The sequence below is a fragment of the Sander lucioperca genome, chromosome 5 (genome assembly GCF_008315115.2).
Source record: "Sander lucioperca isolate FBNREF2018 chromosome 5, SLUC_FBN_1.2, whole genome shotgun sequence".
Lineage (NCBI taxonomy): Eukaryota > Metazoa > Chordata > Actinopteri > Perciformes > Percidae > Sander > Sander lucioperca.
The window spans coordinates 7932173-7953140 of record NC_050177.1 but is presented as its reverse complement, the minus strand read 5'-3'; the positions used below and the strand labels follow the sequence as shown (position 1 = coordinate 7953140).

Here is a 20968-nt window from a genome sequence, read left to right as displayed (position 1 = left end):
ACACAGTTTCTATTCTTCATACAAGGTTACTGAATTTTATATGCAGGGCTATGATATTCCCTTTGCATGCTTTACGTCATTGTTTAACTTTTAACACCACCCATCAGGGTTCAGGTTATGTGGGCAGGACATACATAGCAAATTAATTATTTTATTTTAACCTATTAAACGTGATGCTATGCCATATCAGCAAGTGCTTTAGCAAGTCCTGGACCAAATTATACATTTTTAAATTACTTTAATGTTTAGGCTACTTCGTTTGTTTTTCTATTGGAAAATTAAGCCCCCTCTTTTTTATTATGTAAATACATTTCTGAAATGTCTGGGGATTTTAATCAACTAGAGAACATTGATTAGGAGTCAATTGTTTTCATCCCTTTTTCTAATGTGAGCAATATCATTTTTCTTCTTTTATTTTTTCACTTTTACTTTCATTTACTCGGTATTACACATCCAATAATTTTATTTTGTCAATAGAACTATGTATGTACCATATGTTTGTGAGGGAGTTTGACAATGCCTTTTGTAATGCTTAATGGTGAATCAAAGATCATACTGTACAAGCTAGACGTGTCCTCTCAGAAGAAATCTCATTTCTATTTATGTTAAAAACATTTGCAAGTGAATGGAAATACATACCAAATATCAAATGCTTACCAAGTTTTAGCATCAGAGGATTTTATTATTAGGTACTTTTGTATTCTTCAAGTTTCCCAATGGAAAGAGGAACCCACCAAGGCCACTACTGTTTGCTCATTCAAATAAGCCACTTAATGAGAAGCTAGAACTCAAAATGATATCAATTCATCAAAAGGTATCAATTTAGGAATACAAAGTCACAAAATTGCATTATATGCAGATGATATTTGCTTTTTGTCTAAAATGCAAAAACTCTTTACATGATGTTGTAAAGATTAAAAAAAAAACTTGCTTTTCAGGTGATAATATAAGACCAAGATGGATGAGACATGCTTCTTGGCTTAGACAATTGTATCTCAATACAAGATGTATTTTAATTATTGTCTTAGGTATATAGAAACGTTTTCCTAAACGTGTCAGACTAAACTAAATATCAATATTTTCCTAAAACATAAGCTGATTCTGATGCTGCCCACAGCTGCTTGTCTTACTTTGCAGAAAGGATACCCATCCATCATGGGTAACCTGTTTAAACACACAACTACATTACTCTTTATTTTTGTTTATTCCTTCTCTGAGGTTTAGTTAGGTGGAAACAGAAAAACTTTCAAAGTCCTAGGGAATGTGATCAGGCAAAAATGCTTTTTATACAAGCATGTCTTTATTGCTTTTAGTATTAGAAGTAAAACCATTTATGAATACACACTTATTTAGATTAGTTGGCTCATTTTACTGTTACTGTTATTTAATTATTATTATACTTGTATTCTTTTGATTGCTGCCTGAATGCAGGTAAGAGCAACACATTTTCTTCTCTGCTGCACAGCATCAAACCACTTGAGATTGTCTCCACCTCCAGCCAAAACCACCATGTTGTTTACAAGAATACATGAGACAAAAAAACAAAGCTAATTCCAAATGCTACCAGTCTCAGCTGGCAAGTCCACAGTCTGGGACGGTATGGAATTGTGCCCATTAATCTATGCCACATGAACAGGTATTTTGCTTTAAGAATCAAAAAACAATTTTGACAATTGAAAAAAAGAACATTTTGAACACAGTAGATACTTTCCTGTATTCTGTTGCCTTTCAACAGGTGGTTCAATACTTTTCACTGTTCTATACTAGAAAAAACTATGAATATAATACATACATTGTACTCCAGAGGAAGTGGTTACCCCCAGATTACATATTTGAAGGATTTAAAAAGCTAAAAGTAAAGAAATTGATTCAATTACTAATTTAGAGCCAAATTTAATAATAACCACTCATTGCTTATTTAAACTTGAGGATCTTTTTATGCTTGCATGCAACTGCAGTTTCTGTTAACCTCTTGAAGCCCAGAGCCTCTGGTACCGGGGCAACCCACGGTGTAATTAAAAATAAAATGCTTTTTCATAATTGTCTATTTATAGAACATATGGATATTATCTGTTTTGAAAACATTAGATTTCAGAATCTATGAACCAATTGTATGTTGTCGAAACTATGTCTTATTACAAAGTAATTTAGCAATAAAGTCTTAAAAATTTGAACTTAGTAAATATAAGTTGTGATGAAAACATGACATGACATTTGGTATCGCTAAAAATAGAGAAAATCCGAGCTTTAAATTGACATCCTGAATGCACCTGAACGGAATCACTAGCAATTTCTATTTCCTTGGGAAATGATTTTCAACTTGGTAAAAGTGGAGGGATCTAAAATAATAACTTATAATGGTTTGTACAGGAACTACTTGCTGTAGTTCAGGATGTAGTGAATAATGAGTTACTCCCATCTTCACTAATTCAGTTCCCAAACCATACATGATTTTTGAGAGATAATTGTTAAATAATGAATTAGTCTCAATGCTGTTTCATAAAGGTTGCCATAACTGAAATATCTGCGTTGTTGTTATAGGGTTTCTTGATTACAAATATATATTTAGTAGTATCCCTCTCATGTTGTTCTTGAACTTCTAAAAGTATTTAAAGCAGTAAGCAGTTAAAAATGTCCTACATCAAGGTTTAAATTTCTTTTCTGATTGTAGTTTAATATTTAAGGCATTGAAATACACAATATATAGACTGATTTCCAACTTGTGATCAATATGACACTTTATTCTTAAATTGAAGCAGACGTTTGTCTGCCTCTCCCTGTGACCACTCAATTGAGATGTATGGTCCGTGTACTTTTGCGTTCATTCATTATTCTATTTTTGGAAGTGAAATCAAATTCTGGAAAAGGTGTCAGTTTGGTCTTCTGATTCATAAGAATAAAAGAAAAAAAACAGAAATGGCTTTATTTTTCTTTTATAATACATTGTAGTTATATAATGTTTAAAACTATAATACAAAATAAATGTTAAAACATTTACTTTGTATTTCTTACTTTTTAATTTTCTGTTTTGACCCGGAAGTGGCTGAACTTGCACGTGCAGTGCACTCAATCGTTCGTGAGATCATAGCCAAACTGCTTGAAGTGTTGTGAGCTTGCTACCATGGACCATTATATCCTTTTTAAAGAAAACAAAAGGGCCAATATGAGAGAGGATGATATGACACAGGACAAAATTGGAAGAATTTTCCAGGTAATTTTAGAAATAAGATTTTTTAACATTGCTTTTTGCTAACCAGCTACCGGTAGACAATTCGCTAGCCTAGCTAGGTAACGTTAATGTAACGTTATGCTAGCTCCTCCTGAAGATCCTGCTTACATCTTATATAGCTAGGTTGATAGATTTAAAAGGGATTTTTCACACTGAATTTACCATGGCTATTATGCCTGACTACTTTACATGCTAGCAAGACATAACTTTGATTTTTCATTAATAACGTTGGTATCAGCACAAAGCCTTTATTTAATGGATGAGTCAAACATAGCCATATTCCCGTCATCGACGGGGAGCTTCAACACCTTCGAGCTAACAATACGTGCTCATTACGAAGTTCACGGAGAAGTTGCAACTGCAGATGCAAGCACAGCACCACTGCCAGCGCCTCCACCACCCCCGTTCGCAGGCGCCACCCAGCAACTTCTCTTTTTCACGCCCAAGTGCTGCTGCTGGTTCACCCGCTACCTCTGCAGCTGTAACGTTTCCTCCAAGAGTCGCAATGACTCGCTCTTTTCAGAGGTATGTTGAGTTTCATTTATTGTTTTAAATGAACTTGAAAACATAAGGCTACACATTATATTTTCCTCCAAGATGTCTGTCATATTGTCTCTCTTCTTTAGTATACTTTTTGGGTGAATATTTTCAAAATGTTATGAAGTTGTGCACAGAATATTTGAAGACAATATTTTATGTCATATTGTATTTCTTCACTCTTTTGAATATATTCTAGATCTATATTCATTGCACACTTGGTGAATGCCAAACTAAGACCAAGCAGAATGGTGGTGATCCATTTCATGGAGAGTGAGGCCACTGTACAGGGCATACTCAGCAAAGTCCAAGATACTCTTGGCAGAGCTATGACCCGTTAATCCTCACAGACGCACAGGGGAACGAAATTCTTGATTCTGAAAGAACAAGAGGTACAGTAATTTTTTTCATTGGTTTTCAATTACAATGTGTAGAGTACTAAACATGTATGCTCATGTTTTCTGTTCTTATTTACAGTCCAATCTGTTTAAATAACCCTTACATGTACATAGAACAAACTCAACAAGCGTCACAGGTTGCCACAACATGTGCGCATTAAAGATCCAAGTATAGATCTCATCAAAATGGTTTGAATGTTTTTTTTTTTTTTTTGCTGAATCCTCATAACTGCAGCTATGATTGGCTGGAATATAATTCCTTAAAGTGGAGACCCAGGCCAGAGTGTTACTTCATTCATTCAAATCTAATTAAAATTCAATAAAGAAAACAATTGCTACAAGCAAATAAAAATGAAAACACCTCCACAGAGCCAGTGAAATCACATCATGCCATGCTTTAACCTTTTAAAAGTATTTTAATTAAACACAAAGTCAAATATTTCCACTTTCCCATGTTTTCTGTTATCTACAGTCCGATCTGTTTAACTAACCCTTACATATACACACAACAAACTCAACATTGTGCACATTAAAGATCCAACTTTAATTTTCATCAAATCAAATGTTAACAAAATGGTATTAATGTTTTTTTTTCTGGTGAATCCTCAGATTATAAATGTATAGCCTATATGCAAAGTCATTTTGGTACTTAAAATACATTACGTGTAAAATCACCTAGATGAACCACTGGTCATAATATTTGAAAACAGGCAAATTCTGCCAACATTGTGTGATTTGTGTGAAAATGCCATAACAAAGTCTAATTGTTTAAATGAAGGTACAAACACTGGACATCAAGAATACGTTATAGAAAAGAGTATGTAACTGACATATTCATGAATGATAGTCTACTATTCAGGTTTTATAAAGCGTTTAACTAGTAACTGTGTTTCCTCAGGCCTCCAAAGACACACCCATATTACTCAGTACCTCTAGAGGAAACATGCTTTGTTTTAAGTGTAAACACTGCTAAAGTCATTCCAAACACACTATTAGGTAATTTCTATCTTGTAGAAGGTACAACATTAATGGTCAACACCTCATTTGTATATTATGAATGTCCTGTGTATTTCCTATTATTGAAAAGTATACTAATATATATAATAATAATAATAATAATATACTAATGATTGTTCCCACCCCACAGGTTCCATCTATTGGAAGCAGAATGCCCGCAAAGTCCTTGCTGTAGCAGAGAACGAATTTGTGGAATTGCAGAATGGCAAACGAAGAAGATCAAGGTAGCTATCCTTAAATATTGAACAGAATGCTTCATTTAAATTACACTAAATATAAAATATATATAAAAAAATATATAAAATAATCCGACTATGTTAACTCTTTTTAATATTCAAATTAGAGTTGGGTATAGCCTACTCTGCATCTCGCTTCATGGTAGGGTCTTTCAATTCCACGCAGAATTCGTCCAACAAGATTCTCCGCAGCAAAAACTCCTTTAGCTGCCAGATAGCCAGTCATCAATTTTCCGCCGAAGGTCGGTCCAGTCTACAGAAGATGAACAAAGTTAAGAAGCCTGTCTACACAGAAGGCAATTTGTTTTTTCTGTGACACTTGCTTACCTCGGCAACTGCTGTCGACACATCTACTTCCAATTGCACATCAGATTTTCCCCGCTTGAGTGTGTGACCATCACAAAATCTTTGCACACTCATCACAGAGCATCCACGTCCCACGCCAATGTCTGTAAGGTGCTGTGAAATGTCAGCATGAGTCGCATGCCTTCTCAACATATCATTAATTATATCAGCGTACGCCTCAAGAGAAGCCATGCTAGTCATTCAAATCACCCCATCAGAGAATTCAAAAAGATTAACCCCGCCAGGTCATAGCCTAGTTCTTCCAAGTCAACAGCATCACCAGGTGGCCCATCCTTAGGAATTCATTTGAATGACATTCTCTCAGTATTGCATTTTCCCTTTTTATATTAATCCAAAGTAATATTCATTTGATACATAGAAATGAGAAAGGGATCAATATTTATTTTTTAAATCCTAAATTATAAAAAAAAAAAAAATCTACTTTTCATTCAATTAGTGACTGCAGATTTTTGAAAACTCAAATACCACTTGATTTTAGTTTTCCATTTCACTTCCAAAAATAGAATAATGAATGAACGCAAAAGTATACTGACCATGTATCTCTTCAAATGTGAAATATTGAAAACCTTTATGGATTCCCATAACAAAAGACATGTTGCGTTGCTCCTGTCATAGATATTTCGACTGCTTGAGGACCGTTTGAACTAAACTTAAACATTTCTGATTTTGGGGCACTTGCTTAAATTACTTTTGTTATTCTTCTTGGGAATACGGTCTGATTATATATGTTGATATTATGTTAGTCGTGTTGTGTTTTGAGATTGTTCTTCTGCACCCAAGTGGCCAAAAATCACAATTAAAGCAGCTTATTAATAAACTAGTGAGCTCAATAAACAATTCAAGAATAACAAAAGTTTTCGTGGTGCTATTCTTTGCAGCAGCTACACGAGTCACAAATAAGAAGATTTCATTTTACATCTTTGATGGTTATGACCTGTAGTGTATTGTATGATTGACTCATTCACAGACATATTGTTCTGTTAGTTCAACATATTTTTTAGTATTTCAATTCCAAGGAAATACAATCAGGCAAAACAGGCAATGATGGAAATTATAGAAACAATAGACAACTACATTTTTAATTAACATTTATTTATATATTGTAGTATCTTCTGGCATTATTCCTCTATGTAAAGAAAGCTTTACTTATTTTGTGTCATTTCATGAGCAGATCACTGTTGAATACATTTAAAATACAGACTGAATTAATTTTTTTTTTATTTACTAGAGTTAGTTTTTATGTCTTGGTGGTGCCTCGACCCATGATTGCTTTCTTTGTGTTCATCTCAGGTCTCAACAGGATTATGTAACATTTGGGTCCAAACAGTGCCACCAAGAGGCCAAAACTGGAGGCCAGGATGGCAAATACCTCCACTGCATCTGCATATTTACCTGGAGAGTTGACATAAGCAGGAACAAAGGCAACCCAAACAGCACAGAAGATCAACATGCTGAAAGTGATCAGCTTGGCCTCATTGAAGTTGTCTGGAAGATTCCTCGCCAGAAATGCTAACAGGAAGCTAAGGATAGCCAGTAAGCCAATGTAACCAAGTAACACTGCAAACCCCACTGTGGACCCAACTACACATTCATACACTATCTTATCATTGTGGTATTGAGTGTTTTTATGAGGAGCTGGTGAGGAAGAGACAAGCCAGGCAGTGCAGATTGCTGCCTGAATAGAAGTAAGAACCAGAACTGTCCCTCTCTGCTGCAAAACACCAAACCACTTCAGACTGGCTCCTCCTCCTGGCTGGGAGGCCTTGAACACCGCCAGAACCACCATGGTTTTAACCAGGATGCATGACACACAAAGTACAAAGCTGATCCCAAATGCTGCATGTCTCAGTTGGCATGTCCACAGCCTGGGACGGCCGATAAACAGCAGTGAACACAGGAAACATAGTTTAAGTGACACCAAAAGCAGGAAACTCAGTTCTGAATTGTTGGCGCGTACCATGGGTGTACTGCGATGATAGATGAAGATGCCCAGGACAACAGCACAGATAAATGTGCCTAGCAACGAGGCGGTGGTCAAGCAGATACCCAGAGGCTCTTGATAGGAGAGGAACTCTGTTATCTTAGGGACACAGTGGTCACGCTGGGCATTGGACCAGAAGTCCTCTGGACAACTGCTGCACTCCATGGAGTCTATGGAAATAGGGGAACAGAGCATCAAGGATATTGTCCCTCTCACCTGTGAACATTGACAGTAATGTTTGATGGGCGACCAATGCCAGGAATTGCACTTGTGGTGTCTGCAGTGGCAGGAATGTGTTTTATTTTGTCTACATCATGGGCACCAAGAAGGGGAGTTTCTGAAAACAAATTCATATTCCACAATTCAACATATAGTTTTATAATGATACCAACCAGTTGCATTGCTGAACTTTCCATCAGAGCAAGGGACACAGTCAAAACAGCATACAGGCTGCCCTTTTTTTCTGGCCATGCGGGTACCTGGCGGACAGCTCTCACTGCACACTGACTGTGGTGACTGAAGGGATAGTAAGAGTTATATAACCATTATTCTACACTTTTTGATTCTGCTTTGTGTGTAATACAGTACTGAGGTAAATACAACAATAAAAAGAAGTAACCTGTTTGGAGTCAAAGTTCCAGAAGATTTTGTTTTCATCAAGTGTGAGTTCTTCACCTTTGGTGGCTGACTTTTTAACAATCCCCACACTCTGAACTTTAGTTCTTCCATCAGGGAGCCACAGCCAGTTCATAATATCATATATTGGTAAGGCATCACCATTCTCATCAAATGACACTTGATCACCAAATGGTGTGGTGAAGTTAACCTTTTCCAAGTAAAACATTAGCTACATAGGGGTACAATACAGATTATGTCATAGACTCAAAACAATTCCTTGTTCTTGATTGTGTGCATACTTTCAGATGTTCTTTGTGATAGATTGTGGATTTAGTCATGCAAGTATGTAAAATATAGTGCTCTAAACACATGAAATGTAAGCTCTCTAAATTCGATCAAACATTGTTGCTATCAATTAATTAATTATGTTTGTCACAAGAAATTAATTTTGTGTTCTCTTTCAGCTTCTAGGATTAAGCATTTTATTGTCTACTCAAAGATATACAGGAATTTTCAAACCTGCCTACTAATGCCATGCATAGTTATTGTAATAATTTCTTCTTTTCCCAAAATAAAATGTATTAAGGAAACCTCAGCTGTTTCAGCTGTTTAAAAAAACTAAGCAGGTGGAGTGTAAACTGATACCATACCTGCCATGGCTCCAGTCTTTGCAAAGTAGCACAGCTGTGCCCGCTGAAAGGCCCTCTCCCTGGCACACAGCGCAGCATGTCATCGATGGCATACGCCAGGGCATACACAGCCTTGTAAATATTGTACTCAGGCCTGAGATTAGAAACATCCAAAAACTCAGTCTCCACATTCTCTAGATCTTCCTGTCCAGTGCATAGTTCTTCCCCAGCCTCCACCCAACCTAGTGGAGGTGGTGCAAATCTACAGTGAAATGTGTATTCCCAAAACTGCCTCACCTGAAATGTATTTAAAAGTCTTAACAGAAATATCAATATTGTAAATTGCAATTACTGATCTGAATGTAATGTTACACTCTTTACCATGCTATTTCCATGAATTTTGTCATGTAGTTCAGGCAGTATTCCTAACAGAAACTCCCTTAACCCTGGTATTTCTCCGCGGCGGATGGCAATGCCCAGAGTGCCACCCAGGTATGGCATGAGATGGGGGGTCTGCAGCACAGCAGCTGCTGTCCAGGCTTCACTGGCCATCCACTGCAGGCCTGTCACATTCTGCCTCACCACCTGTTCATTGCATTTTATTTAATATATTTCTTTCAGACTGACATACTGTAGAATAATTTAGTCTACTTTGTACCACTGAATCAGTACAATATAACAAAAAATATGAATAGATATCTATTTATTCATATTTTTTAGATAGATAGATACCTCTTCCATGAGTTGAATCATGTGGATCTGATGTGCAAACACAATGACCACACGAGCTGTGGATTTCTTCATCACTTCCACAATCCTCTTTAGTTCAGCAGGATTGTCACCCCAGGGCAATATCTCTAAGTAGGCCAGACAACCTCCTCCAGACTGAACCAGGTCAGATTGAAAGGATCGGGCAACATAACGTCCGTAGTCATCATCACTGACCAGCAGACCTGCCCAAGTCCAGCCAAAGCGTTTTAGAATCTGAATCATAGCACGCACCTAATTGAATAGAGAGCAGAAGGATTAGTGCACAGGTTGGAATAACCTTTCAGTGAAAAAAATAGCTATTCACGTCTCACGACTCAAACTTACAATTACTTGAACGCATTATGCTCTTTCTTCTAAATCCATATATTTGCATCAATGATGCACAAATCAAATACAGTACAAGCAAAATATGTATTTGCTTGAGGGAGATTCAGGACATCTCATTAAACTCCCTGTAAACCATGTTTTGGATTTGTTATTTCTAAAACAGAGTTTTACCTGGAAAGCATCACTTGGGATTGTTCTGAAGAAGGATGGAAACCTTCGCCTATCACTGAGGCAGGAACATGTAGCAAAGTAACTCACCTATAAAGAAACATACAGTTTACAAACAGATTTTACTTCTCATGCCAATCAGTTGAAACATTCAAATAATTTCCCCTATTTAAAAATCCACCATTATAAAACCTAATACAAAAAGATCACTTCTTACCACAAAAAGGTTTGTTGGAGAAGCTGGAGCTAAGCTTTAATGTATAGGTCCTATCCTCATTTTCATTTGAAAATTTGAAATACCTTCAGCCTTCAATTGGCACAGTAAAAACAGCAGTACTAAAGAAAGTAAACTCACAATGGGCAATTTGAATAAACCTATCACATCAGAGGTGGCGATAGAAAATGTTGAGAAGGAATCACCCACAATTCCCAGGACTGGTGGGGTCCCCAAACAGTTCTCCTGAGGCAGAAACTGCTCTTCTTGACCACTGGCTAATGACAATGCAGCACTTAATCCAATTACAAGTGTAGCACAGTTGTCATAAAGACTGTATCCCAGAGTCACATTAGGTAGCAGGTTGGAGTTTTTGTTTATCTCATCAATAGCAAAGGCCATGGTCATGGCATGCCTGAACCCTGGAGGGTCAAAGCTAACACATAAAATGTCTTAATCAACCACTAAAAAGCAATACATTATTTATGATCATCTGCGCATAATGTCTGCTATATGTGTGTGAAACTTACCCTTGGCAGTTGAGCTGATTTGGTTCTGAGGTGAATGTCAGCTCAGGGAAGACAGAGGTGTAATGGACCTCAAACAGCCCACCCAGAATAACATCACCAGGCTTGTGCATCCCATTATGATAAAACTGCCTTCTTAATTTACAAGATGAGAGGAGAGAGGAAGACTCTGACAAGAAAAAGGGGGAAGAGAATAAAATCAAGATCAGGTAGACATACAAGAACAAAAATGTGTCTAGAAATGCACCCATAACTGCCCTCTTCCTGACGCTCTTTCTGAGCTTCATGCACGGTTACTTAATTTTATATGCAGAGCTTTGTCATCTCCTTTGGTGGTTTTCGTCATAGTTTCACACCCCCCTGTCACTCCTATGGTACGGGCAGTCATGTGGGGGTGGTGCTTATACGTATCAAATTAGCTCTATGTCATGATTACATCATTTATATGTTATATTTTCTGTTAATTGCTTTAATGTTAAAAGTCTAAATTATTTTGTTATTGTGAATTTGGAGCTCATCTTGAGTTTCTGTCTGTCAAACACAAAGTATTATGCTAAATGAAATGACATGAATCGTCTTTTACCTCAAATTGACATAGGGAAAACACTGAAAGCACTGTGGAGATGAAAAATAAACCCAAACAAAGCAATACAGCAAAGGATAATTACTGTATGTTCACACTATGAGTATAATTCCTGAAGTTGTGACAATATCAGGTTAGTCTTCTGTGTATGTTTTGATGTGTGTTTAGTGGAAAATTTATATTTGCCATAATAAACCTAATTTCAGAGTGGAAAATACAATCTAAAGGTCTAAAAGATTAGTTACAAATGCAGCAATTGAGACTACCAACAATGACCCTTAAATCATGATGCACTTTTATCTTCTTATTTAAACCTTAGATCAGGTGAAGCTACATATAGTGTGCCTAACTATTGGAAGTGCTCTCTGGCATGACCAATCACAGAAGCCCAACTATGCAGGGATGTCACATGAATGTATAAATTGTTGTATGTCTATGAAGACAAAAGAAAAAAACTAAATCTCACGGAGATGTATTAAAATCACACAGAACAAAAATAATGAACAAGACTTTTGGCTTTTAAAAATTGTTCTCTCAAGTCTTGGCAATCAGGGAAAAAATATACAGTTAAACAAATATTAACTATCTATCAGGTGGAATCATATCTCATTGAATTGCACCAAGTCTTTTCAACAACGAATCGAATCGCACTGAAGTGGTCCATATGAAAATGTATTGTGCCTAAACCGTATTGTATGTGTCTAGATACATATCGGATGGTCTTATAAAGATGCAAACCCCTCCAGTTTACATAAAAGTTTATATTTCTATTTAATTAATGCAGTACTTTATTTTTAAGGTAGGCTTTTGTCATTTTATATTGTCTTTGTAAAGGAAGGCTGTAATCTTAAAAGTTAGATTATATACCATGTAGTTACCCTGTAATAAAGTGTAACAAGGAGAGAACTAAAACCGCTTTAGATTACAGCCCCCATAGTCTCGCATTGCCAGACCTATTTCCACAACGCTGGAGAGAAAGGTCTGGCAACAGGAGCATACAATCCTGAATAGGAGAAAAACAGTCAGGGGTTGTTTGCATTTCTTTAAACCAATCACAATCGTCTTAGGCTGTGCTAAACTCGCTCAATGGTGTTTTAAGCCCCCAACAACCGTTGACTTCAAGGCACCTAACTCTAACCCTAACCATAACTATAACCATAACCGTTGCCTAATCGACTTCAAGGCAGTGCAGCAACCGCTGTCTTCAAGGCACCTAACCCTAACCTTAACCCTAACCCTAACCCTAACCATAAACGTTGCCTAATCCTAGTGCCTTCCAGGTAGCGCTGCCTGGAAGGAGACGCTGGGGGCTTAAAACACCGATAAACGCTAAACTCCAAACACAGTGAGTGTGGCTCTTCAAAATGGTCTCGGGAAGGAACTTGTCCCCCCCCCCCCAAAAAAAAAAGAAAAAAAAAGAAAAAAGAAAACGCCACATATAATATTAAATTAACTGTTAACCCAGTAACTTACAATACAGTAACGTGAGCTATATAAATGAGCTAGATTCATGGTTATACGTGCATACATTTTCGTATATCTTACAAACCTGTTCATGAGAATGCATGCCCTGTAGTTATCCTGTAACAAGGGGGGGAACTAACACTGCTTTAGATTACAGCCCGTGTAGTTATCCTTTAATTAAGTGTTACTAGGAGGGACTAACACTGCTTCAGATGATAGGCTTCATACCCTGTAGTTATCCTGTGAATAAGTGTTACAAAGGGGAAACTAACACTACTTTAGAGAACAGCCTGCATACCCTGTAGATATCCCAAAGTTATCCTCTAATAAGAGGGAACTAATGGAAACTATGGGAAACAACAACATAATTTCATTAAGTGTAACAAGGAGATAACTATCACTTCTTTTATTTTAAAAATTACAGTAATCAAAAAGTTAAGTGAGTTAAACACTGGTGCCAGGCCATGTGGAATAAAAGTATTTTTATGTCGACAGACAGTAGTACAACTACCTACTTGAACACATTTTTTGTTCCTTTTTAAAATCCCAGGAAAGAATAAATAATCAGGCAAAAAGTCAATAATTATGGAAGACTTGTTCTTGGATAGCTTTATTTCTTTCCATTACATTCTGCTTGTTTCTTACATGTCAAAAAACTTTCCTAAGTTGCTGAAGTTAAAAGAACAATAAAAAGTAGATCACTCTTAAAGGAATGTAAAGTACAGATAGTATCATAAGTGCTGCTTTATGACTTTGTGGTACCTCGACCCATGATAGCTTTCTTTGTGTTTCTCTCAGGTCTCAGCAGGATTATGTAACATTTGGGTCCAAACAGTGCCACTAAAAGGCCAAAACTTGAGGCCAGGATGGCAAATACCTCCACTGCATCTGCATATTTGCCAGGAGAATTGACATAAGCAGGAACAAAGGCAACCCACACAGCACAGAAGATCAGCATGCTAAAAGTGATGAGCTTGGCCTCATTGAAGTTGTCTGGTAGATTCCTTGCCAGAAATGCTAACAGGAAGCTGAGGATAGCAAGTAAACTAATGTAACCCAATAACACTGCAAAACCAATTGTAGAACCGACTACACATTCATACACTATCTTATCATTGTAGTATTGAGTGTTTTTATAAGGCACTGGTGAGAAGGAGACAAGCCAGGTAGTGCAAATTGTTGCTTGAATAGAAGTAAGAACCAGAACTGTCCCTCTCTGCTGCACAGCACCAAACCACTTCAGGCTGGCTCCTCCTCCTGGCTGGGAGGCCTTGAACACTGCCAGAACCACCATGGTTTTAACCAGGATGCATGACACACAAAGTACAAAGCTGATCCCAAATGCACAGATAAATGTGCCCAGCAATGAGGCGGTTGTCAAGCAGATACCCAGAGGCTCTTGATAGGAGAGGAACTCAGTTTTCTTAGGAACACAGTGGTCACGCTGGGGGCTCGACCAGAAATCCTCTGGACAACTCCATGGAGTCTGACAAGAAGAGAACAAACATTAAGATAAATATCTACATTATATGAAAAGGATATATAGGGAAACCTAGGCAGTGGTGGAAGAAGTATTCAGATCCTTTACTTAAGTACTAATACCACAATGCAAAAATACAAGTAAAAGTACAAGTAAAAGTCCTGCATTGAAAAGGTTACTTAAGTAAAAGTATGTAAGTATCATGGAAAAAGTGTACTTAGTATAAAGTAAAAGTAGTCAATGCAGAAAAATCCTTACTTTTTAGAAACTGGAAACGATTAAAACATTTCTGTTCATCAACTATGTGTTTAATTGGTTAATCATTTCAGCTGTAGGCCTATATATTGTTGGGTAGTTAAATGTATATTAAAACATCGTATTTTATTAACTACATGTTTTTTGTGTGCAAAAATATTAATTTGTACAGTAACTAGTAACTAAAGCTGTCAGATTAATGTAGTGGAGTAAAAAGTACAATATTTCTCTCTGAAATGTAGTGGAGTAGAAGTAGAAAGTGGCATGAAAAGAAAAGACTCAAGTAAAGTACAAGCACTTCAGATTTATACTTCAGTACAGTACTTGAGTAAATTAACTTAGTTACATTCCACCACTGAACCCTGGGTATTTTAAAATAAATACCAACCTGTTTTGTTGCTGATTTTTCCCTCAGAACAAGGGATGCAGTCAAAACAGCACTCGGGTTCCCCCTTCTTTCTGGCCATGCGGGTACCTGGAGGACAGCTCTCACTGCACACTGACCAGGGTGGCTGTATGGGTAAGAGTTATCACTGATCTACACCATTTGATGCTGTTATTTGTTATTGGACAAAAATCAACAAAATCAACAAGCATAAGTAACCTGTTTGGATTCAAAGTTCCAGAAGATTTTAGCTTCATCAAGTGTGAGTTCTTTTCCTTTGGCTGACTCTTTAACCTCACCCACATTTTTTGAATCTTTGCTTTTCCATCAGGGAGCCACAGCCAGTTCATGACATCATAAATTGGTAAGGCATCACCATTCTCATCAAATGTCACTTGATCACCAAACGGTGTGGTGAAATTAACTTTATCCAAATAATACACCAGCTTCAAATGTGTGAGAGAAATAAAACAGACGTAACAAAGATTTAACAAACTCCATCCATATATGTATCAGATCAGAAATAGCTATCAATTATAAAATATTCTTTATTCAAGTAACACCTCTCTGGTTGAAAGTTTCAAGTCTGTTTCACCTCTGACCACACCCAGCATCACTGATGGGTATGGTTAGTGATATCACAGGGTCCTGTAGTCCACATGTAATTCACTGCAACCAGTACTTAATGTTTTTGAATAACATTCCTACTGAAAAACTACATTCAGATAGTACCTTAAAAGACAATTCCTGCGCAAAATGAACCTAGGGGTTAATAACATATGTGTACCGAGTCGAACGTTCTCTGGGACATGTTTTCATGCTAATCAAATGCATCTCTAGCTTTAAACAAGCTACCACAAACCGGTGGTTAGCTGCTAATGCTACCTTTCGGGGCAGATGGTAAATTGCTATTTTATACCACTAATAAGGCTCAAAATAGCACCACACTTCAACGGTAGCATAATGAGGGTCCCTGCATGTAAACCGAAGCATTGAGAACTTTGTAAGTGTACACAGTTTATTAAAAAGATAGATTATAAAGACAGTAGCGTTTATGTTTACATATGAGCGCCATCTTGGAAAACAGTCATGAGCAGTCGAATCACGAACACTGTGTTTGAGCTGTTAGTGGTTACTGGTTGCACGGTGGTCGTCGTTCGACTGCTCATGACTGTATTCCCAAGATGGAGGCCGCCTGTATACGAGAACGCTACTGTCTTTCTAAACTATCTTTTTAATAAACTGTCTGCACACTTACAAAGTTCTCAATGCTTCGGTTTACATGTAGGGACCCTTCCTTATGCTACTGTGGAAGCGTGGTGCTATTTTGAGCCTTGTTAATGGTAGTATTAATTTTGTCACCTATTTTTAATTTAGTCTTAGTCTTAGTCTTGTGCCAAATGTCCTTGTTAGTTTTAGTCATATTTAGTCATTCACATATCTTTTTTCAAGTTTTAGTTGACTAAAAGTCTCGTCATTTTAGTCTAGTTTTAGTCAAAAGAGAACTCAAGGTATCTTAGTCAAGTTTTAGTCGACTAAAAGTCTCGTCATTTTAGTCTAGTTTTAGGGCGTTTTCACACATGAAAGTGTTTTTGTTACATTGTATACATTTGATCCGGTAAGTTTTGGTTTCACACTGCAGTTATGCAAGCGCACTAAAGATCTATACGTGACAAAACTACGTCCTGCCGTCATCACATACGTGAGCTGCGTCTCCAGATACTTATAATTGATTGGTTTGTAGACAGGCTTCCCCGTCCTCTCGTCTCCTCTCTCTGTGTAGGAGTTTTTTCAGCTGACTGCTGCTCTCCCCTACTGCCGCGGCTCTTTTTGTTTTGTTGTGATGTTGAGAAGCAAGACACTGGAACTTTCTGGAGAATTTATTCAGAGACAAACGAAAACCTACACTGTACATTTACTACCACTTAACAAATAAACTGCTGATGTATTCTCTGCTCTGATAGCCGACAGCTGTCTGCTCTGAGCGCATTCACCGTCACTCTCACTCTCTCATGTAGCCTACACACTAAGCACCAAGCTATTCCTTAAAGGAGCTATTCCCCGGTCTTGTAACACAAGGAGAGCCTGCCAGAGCTTCTTCTATTTGGTCCGAAAGTCCGAACCATCCAAAAAATGCTTTCACACTGTAAACGAACCGGACCATGGTTCAGTTTGGTCCGGACCGAGACCACCTCTTTTGGTCGGACCAAAATTTGGTCTTTTGATCCGGACCGTGGTCCGGGGGAGGTTTCACACCTCTAATTTTGGTTCGGATCAAACTGAAAAGTCCGAAAGTCCGGACCAAATGAGGTATGCAGAATACAAGTACGTGTACACGGATCTGATATTGCAAGACAGAGTCTATCTCTCCTAACGGACCAACAGAGTCTCCCCCAGCATCAGATGCTGCTAAGTTAAGATACTGTCTATTTATCCATTTCTGTCCCATCCCTGGTGGTGCTCTCATCAGTTTGGATCCAGTCCAGATCTTCTGGCTCTAGCCAGCTCCTAACGAATTTATAACACACTGTATAAAAACATGACCTTGACTTCTCATTCTCAGCTCAGAAGAGACAAGTCGCTATTGTTGGATTTTGAACACCTGTGTTTTAATGTCCTGCAAACTTTAAGGAGTTTCATGAGAGCCAGGTCATTTCCATACAGTGTCACAAATCGTTGACCTATTGTTGGCCCCCCCTCCCCCGATGAGAGAAGAACTTTTCTCTCAGGCCTATCCCACACTCCCTTTCTAATGTCTAATTACTGTAAGTCCAGATGGCCTCTCATAACCCAGGAAAAGGGGCAACAATGGAGCGACATGAACTTTAAAAACCTCTTCTTAACACTTTCACAAAATATATTCTAACAATTCCCAGTGTTGATACCACAAGCAGTCAAACAATGATTCCCTTACATGATTATGTGGCATTTTTAGGTACATCAACTTGCCAAGCCATCTTAAATCTGTGACTGCTTCTCCTATTTGTTCCCTCCTTTCACTGACAATTTGTGTAAATATAGGCTACAAATGTGCACTTCTGCAGAGAGTGGTCAAACCTATACATGGTTCCTCTGTACTCATAACACTACAGCAACATGTGCAATATGTAGCCTTCATCTCAATTCTTATTTTTCATTCATTTAGCTATTTAATTATTAGGTGTGTTTCATTATAGTATTCACATCCATGTAAACTAACCACAGAACCGTTTTTCATCTCTTAACATATCTGATTCACTGTCATATATTCTAAGTCTGACTCAAAAGGTCCACTAGATGGTAGTAGCGTGAGCCTTTAAATTAGTATTTGGCTTTAGATTACAGTACCTTACATTTGTGAATTCAGTAGCAGATGCACACATGAGCATGCAAGACAGGTTACCTCACTGGATCTTTTTGTTGCTCAGTTAATCCCTTACCAAAACTACATGCAACTTTTATTTTGTCTGAGTCGCAGTTTATGACAATTTTACACTATATCAGATTAGATTCAACATTATTGTCATTGCACGGAGTACAGGTACTGAGACAATGTAATGCAGTTGAGCATTAACCAGACGTGTAAAAAGCAGTTGTGTACTGTGTATATTGAGGATATACTAGCCTGGAAGTCTGGAATATGTCAGCTCATGTTTCATTTGCTCTTGCTCTCTCCTCAAATTCAAATTCTATTATTTACCATTTACAGGCCCCCTATACACTCGGCTAAAGTTTTTCTGGAAGAACTAGGTGAACTGTTGACAGCCATTTGTTTAGAGTTTGACTGTCTCATCATTTTAATTTGGGGATTTTAATTTGTATGTAGATAATCCAGAAAAAAATTATGCCAGCGAATTCCTCACACTAATTGACACTTTTAACTTAACACAACATGTACAGGGGCCAACACATTGTCATGGTCATACGCTTGACCTTGTTATTACAAGGGGCCTCAACATCACTATAGATGTCAAGGATTTGGCATTGTCTGATCATTTCTGCATCTTCTTTGATGTATTTATGTCCCCGCAAATTCAGAACAGTTGTGTGATGGTAAGAAAGAGAATCATAAATGATCACACTGGTGTTCTCTTTGAACATGCACTCTTAGAAACCTTGAGTCAACCATCAGACTCAGTAGACAATTTAATGGATAATTTTAACTCAAAATGGTTAACATTATAGAGGTTATTGCTCCATTTAAACATAAAAGAGTCACTGTGAAGCAGAAAGCTCCATGGAAACAAAATCCAACGATCAAACTCCTAAAGAGAGAGTGTAGGAAGACTGAAAGAAAATGGTGTAAATCCAAACTACTTATCCATTTTCAAATACACAAAGAGATGCTACGCGAATACAACTCTGAAACATGCAAAGCAAGACAGTCTTTCTTTTCCAACATCATTAGCAAGAATATGAACAATGCTCGAGTACTTTTTTCAACAGTCGAAAAGTTAACTAATCCCCCTTCACAATTAGGACCCAAGCTTGTTTCAACAGGAAAGTGCAATGAGTTTGCATCAATGAGCATATCATCTGAAACGCTAATCACTCAGAACCTTGAATCACCAGTGACAAAAAGGGGAGCACTTAACTTGATGTCTGAATTTCACTTAGTTGACATTGAAATCCAGCATTTTATTCCACCGACTGGAAAACTGGGTTGGCTTATCAGGTGTTGTTGTTAAGTGGCTGAAATCATACCTGCAAGACAGGAGTTTTTTTGGTGCCGTTGGCAACCGCACCTCAGCACCTACGTCCTTGACCTGTGGAGTCCCCCAGGGCTCAATTTTGGGTCCACTGCTTTTTAACCTTTATATGCTCCCATTTGGACAACTTTTAAAGAATAATCTTATCTCCTATCATAGCTATGCTGACGACACCCAAATATACCTAGCTTTGACACCTAATGATTATGGCCCTCTTGATTCTCTTTGTCATTGTATTGAGCAAATTAATCAGCGGATGTCTCAGAACTTCCTCCAGCTAAACAAAGACAAAACTGAAGCAATAATTTTTGGTAAAAAGGAGGAAAGAGATAGGATTGCCACCATTCTCAACAAAAAAGGACTTAAAACAAAGGATACTGTTAGAAATCTTGGCGTCCTCATAGACAGCGATCTAAATTTTAACAGCCACATGAAAGCAATTACTAAATCAGGATTTTACCATCTCAAAAACATTACCAAACTTAGGGGTTTTATGTCAAAAGATGACTTAGAGAAACTGATTCATGCTTTTATTTCCAGTAGGGTTGATTATTGCAATGGGCTGTTCACAGGCATGAAATGTGCTATATAAATAAACTTCACTTGACTTGACTTGACTTGCAGATATTTCTGGCCCACCTACCATTTAAACAGATTTGACAGATGAGAACCTGGACGGACTGATCACAACTGTTTATCCCACATGGGGCAGGTTTAGCACAATGACAGACAATGACTTCTGGGGCTCCAGCCCTGAACGTTTTATCTGAAGCCCCAAATCTTTTAGGTTTTTAAAATACCTTCAGCTGTTCTATGCTACTACATTTACTATGCAAGCATTGTTTGGGGTCATTAATTTGCAGTTAGAGCAGTCCAAATTGTTATGGCATTTCAACTCAAATGTAGCAGATTTGTCAGCTCAACATTCATTCTGTGAACTCTACTCCAGCATATAGGTTTAAAATATAGGTTTTAAGATTGGTAATTTATTAATTTCAAGATTACTTAGTTTACCCCAAATTCCTACCTTATGTATGTTATTTAACAAGAGACAATTATCCAAAAGTTCCCTTTTGACCAGCCTTTCAAATGACT

At 37.5% G+C, this 20968-nt stretch overlaps 2 protein-coding genes across 2 annotated transcripts; both read right to left on the bottom strand.

The window, feature by feature from the left end:
• Positions 1-7020: 7020 nt before the first annotated feature.
• On the bottom strand, positions 7021-11233 carry LOC116047593 (extracellular calcium-sensing receptor-like). Its single transcript, XM_031296481.1, has 9 exons — positions 11022-11233; positions 10633-10927; positions 10281-10367; positions 9744-10013; positions 9393-9596; positions 9033-9308; positions 8384-8611; positions 8157-8280; positions 7021-7934 (listed from the first exon to the last, which is right to left on the bottom strand). Exons 1-9 carry the CDS (start codon positions 11129-11131, stop codon positions 7021-7023), a joined length of 2508 nt encoding a protein of 835 aa, XP_031152341.1. The 5' UTR covers positions 11132-11233.
• A 2505-nt stretch (positions 11234-13738) lies between these two features.
• On the bottom strand, positions 13739-15799 carry LOC116047594 (extracellular calcium-sensing receptor-like). The gene is made up of 2 exons (XM_036001522.1): positions 15788-15799; positions 13739-14551 (listed from the first exon to the last, which is right to left on the bottom strand). Exons 1-2 carry the CDS (start codon positions 15797-15799, stop codon positions 13811-13813), a joined length of 753 nt encoding a protein of 250 aa, XP_035857415.1. The 3' UTR covers positions 13739-13810.
• Positions 15800-20968: the final 5169 nt, after the last annotated feature.

Coding starts and splice junctions, on each gene's coding strand:
- LOC116047593 (XM_031296481.1), bottom strand. CDS start 11,131: ATGCACAAGCCTGGTGATGTTATTCTGGGTGGGCTGTTTGAGGTCCAT. Junction 9,309..9,392: donor AAATTCATGGAAATAGCATG/GTAAAGAGTGTA, acceptor AATACATTTCAG/GTGAGGCAGTTTTGGGAATA. Junction 8,612..9,032: donor AAAGACTGGAGCCATGGCAG/GTATGGTATCAG, acceptor ACCCCTATGTAG/CTAATGTTTTACTTGGAAAA.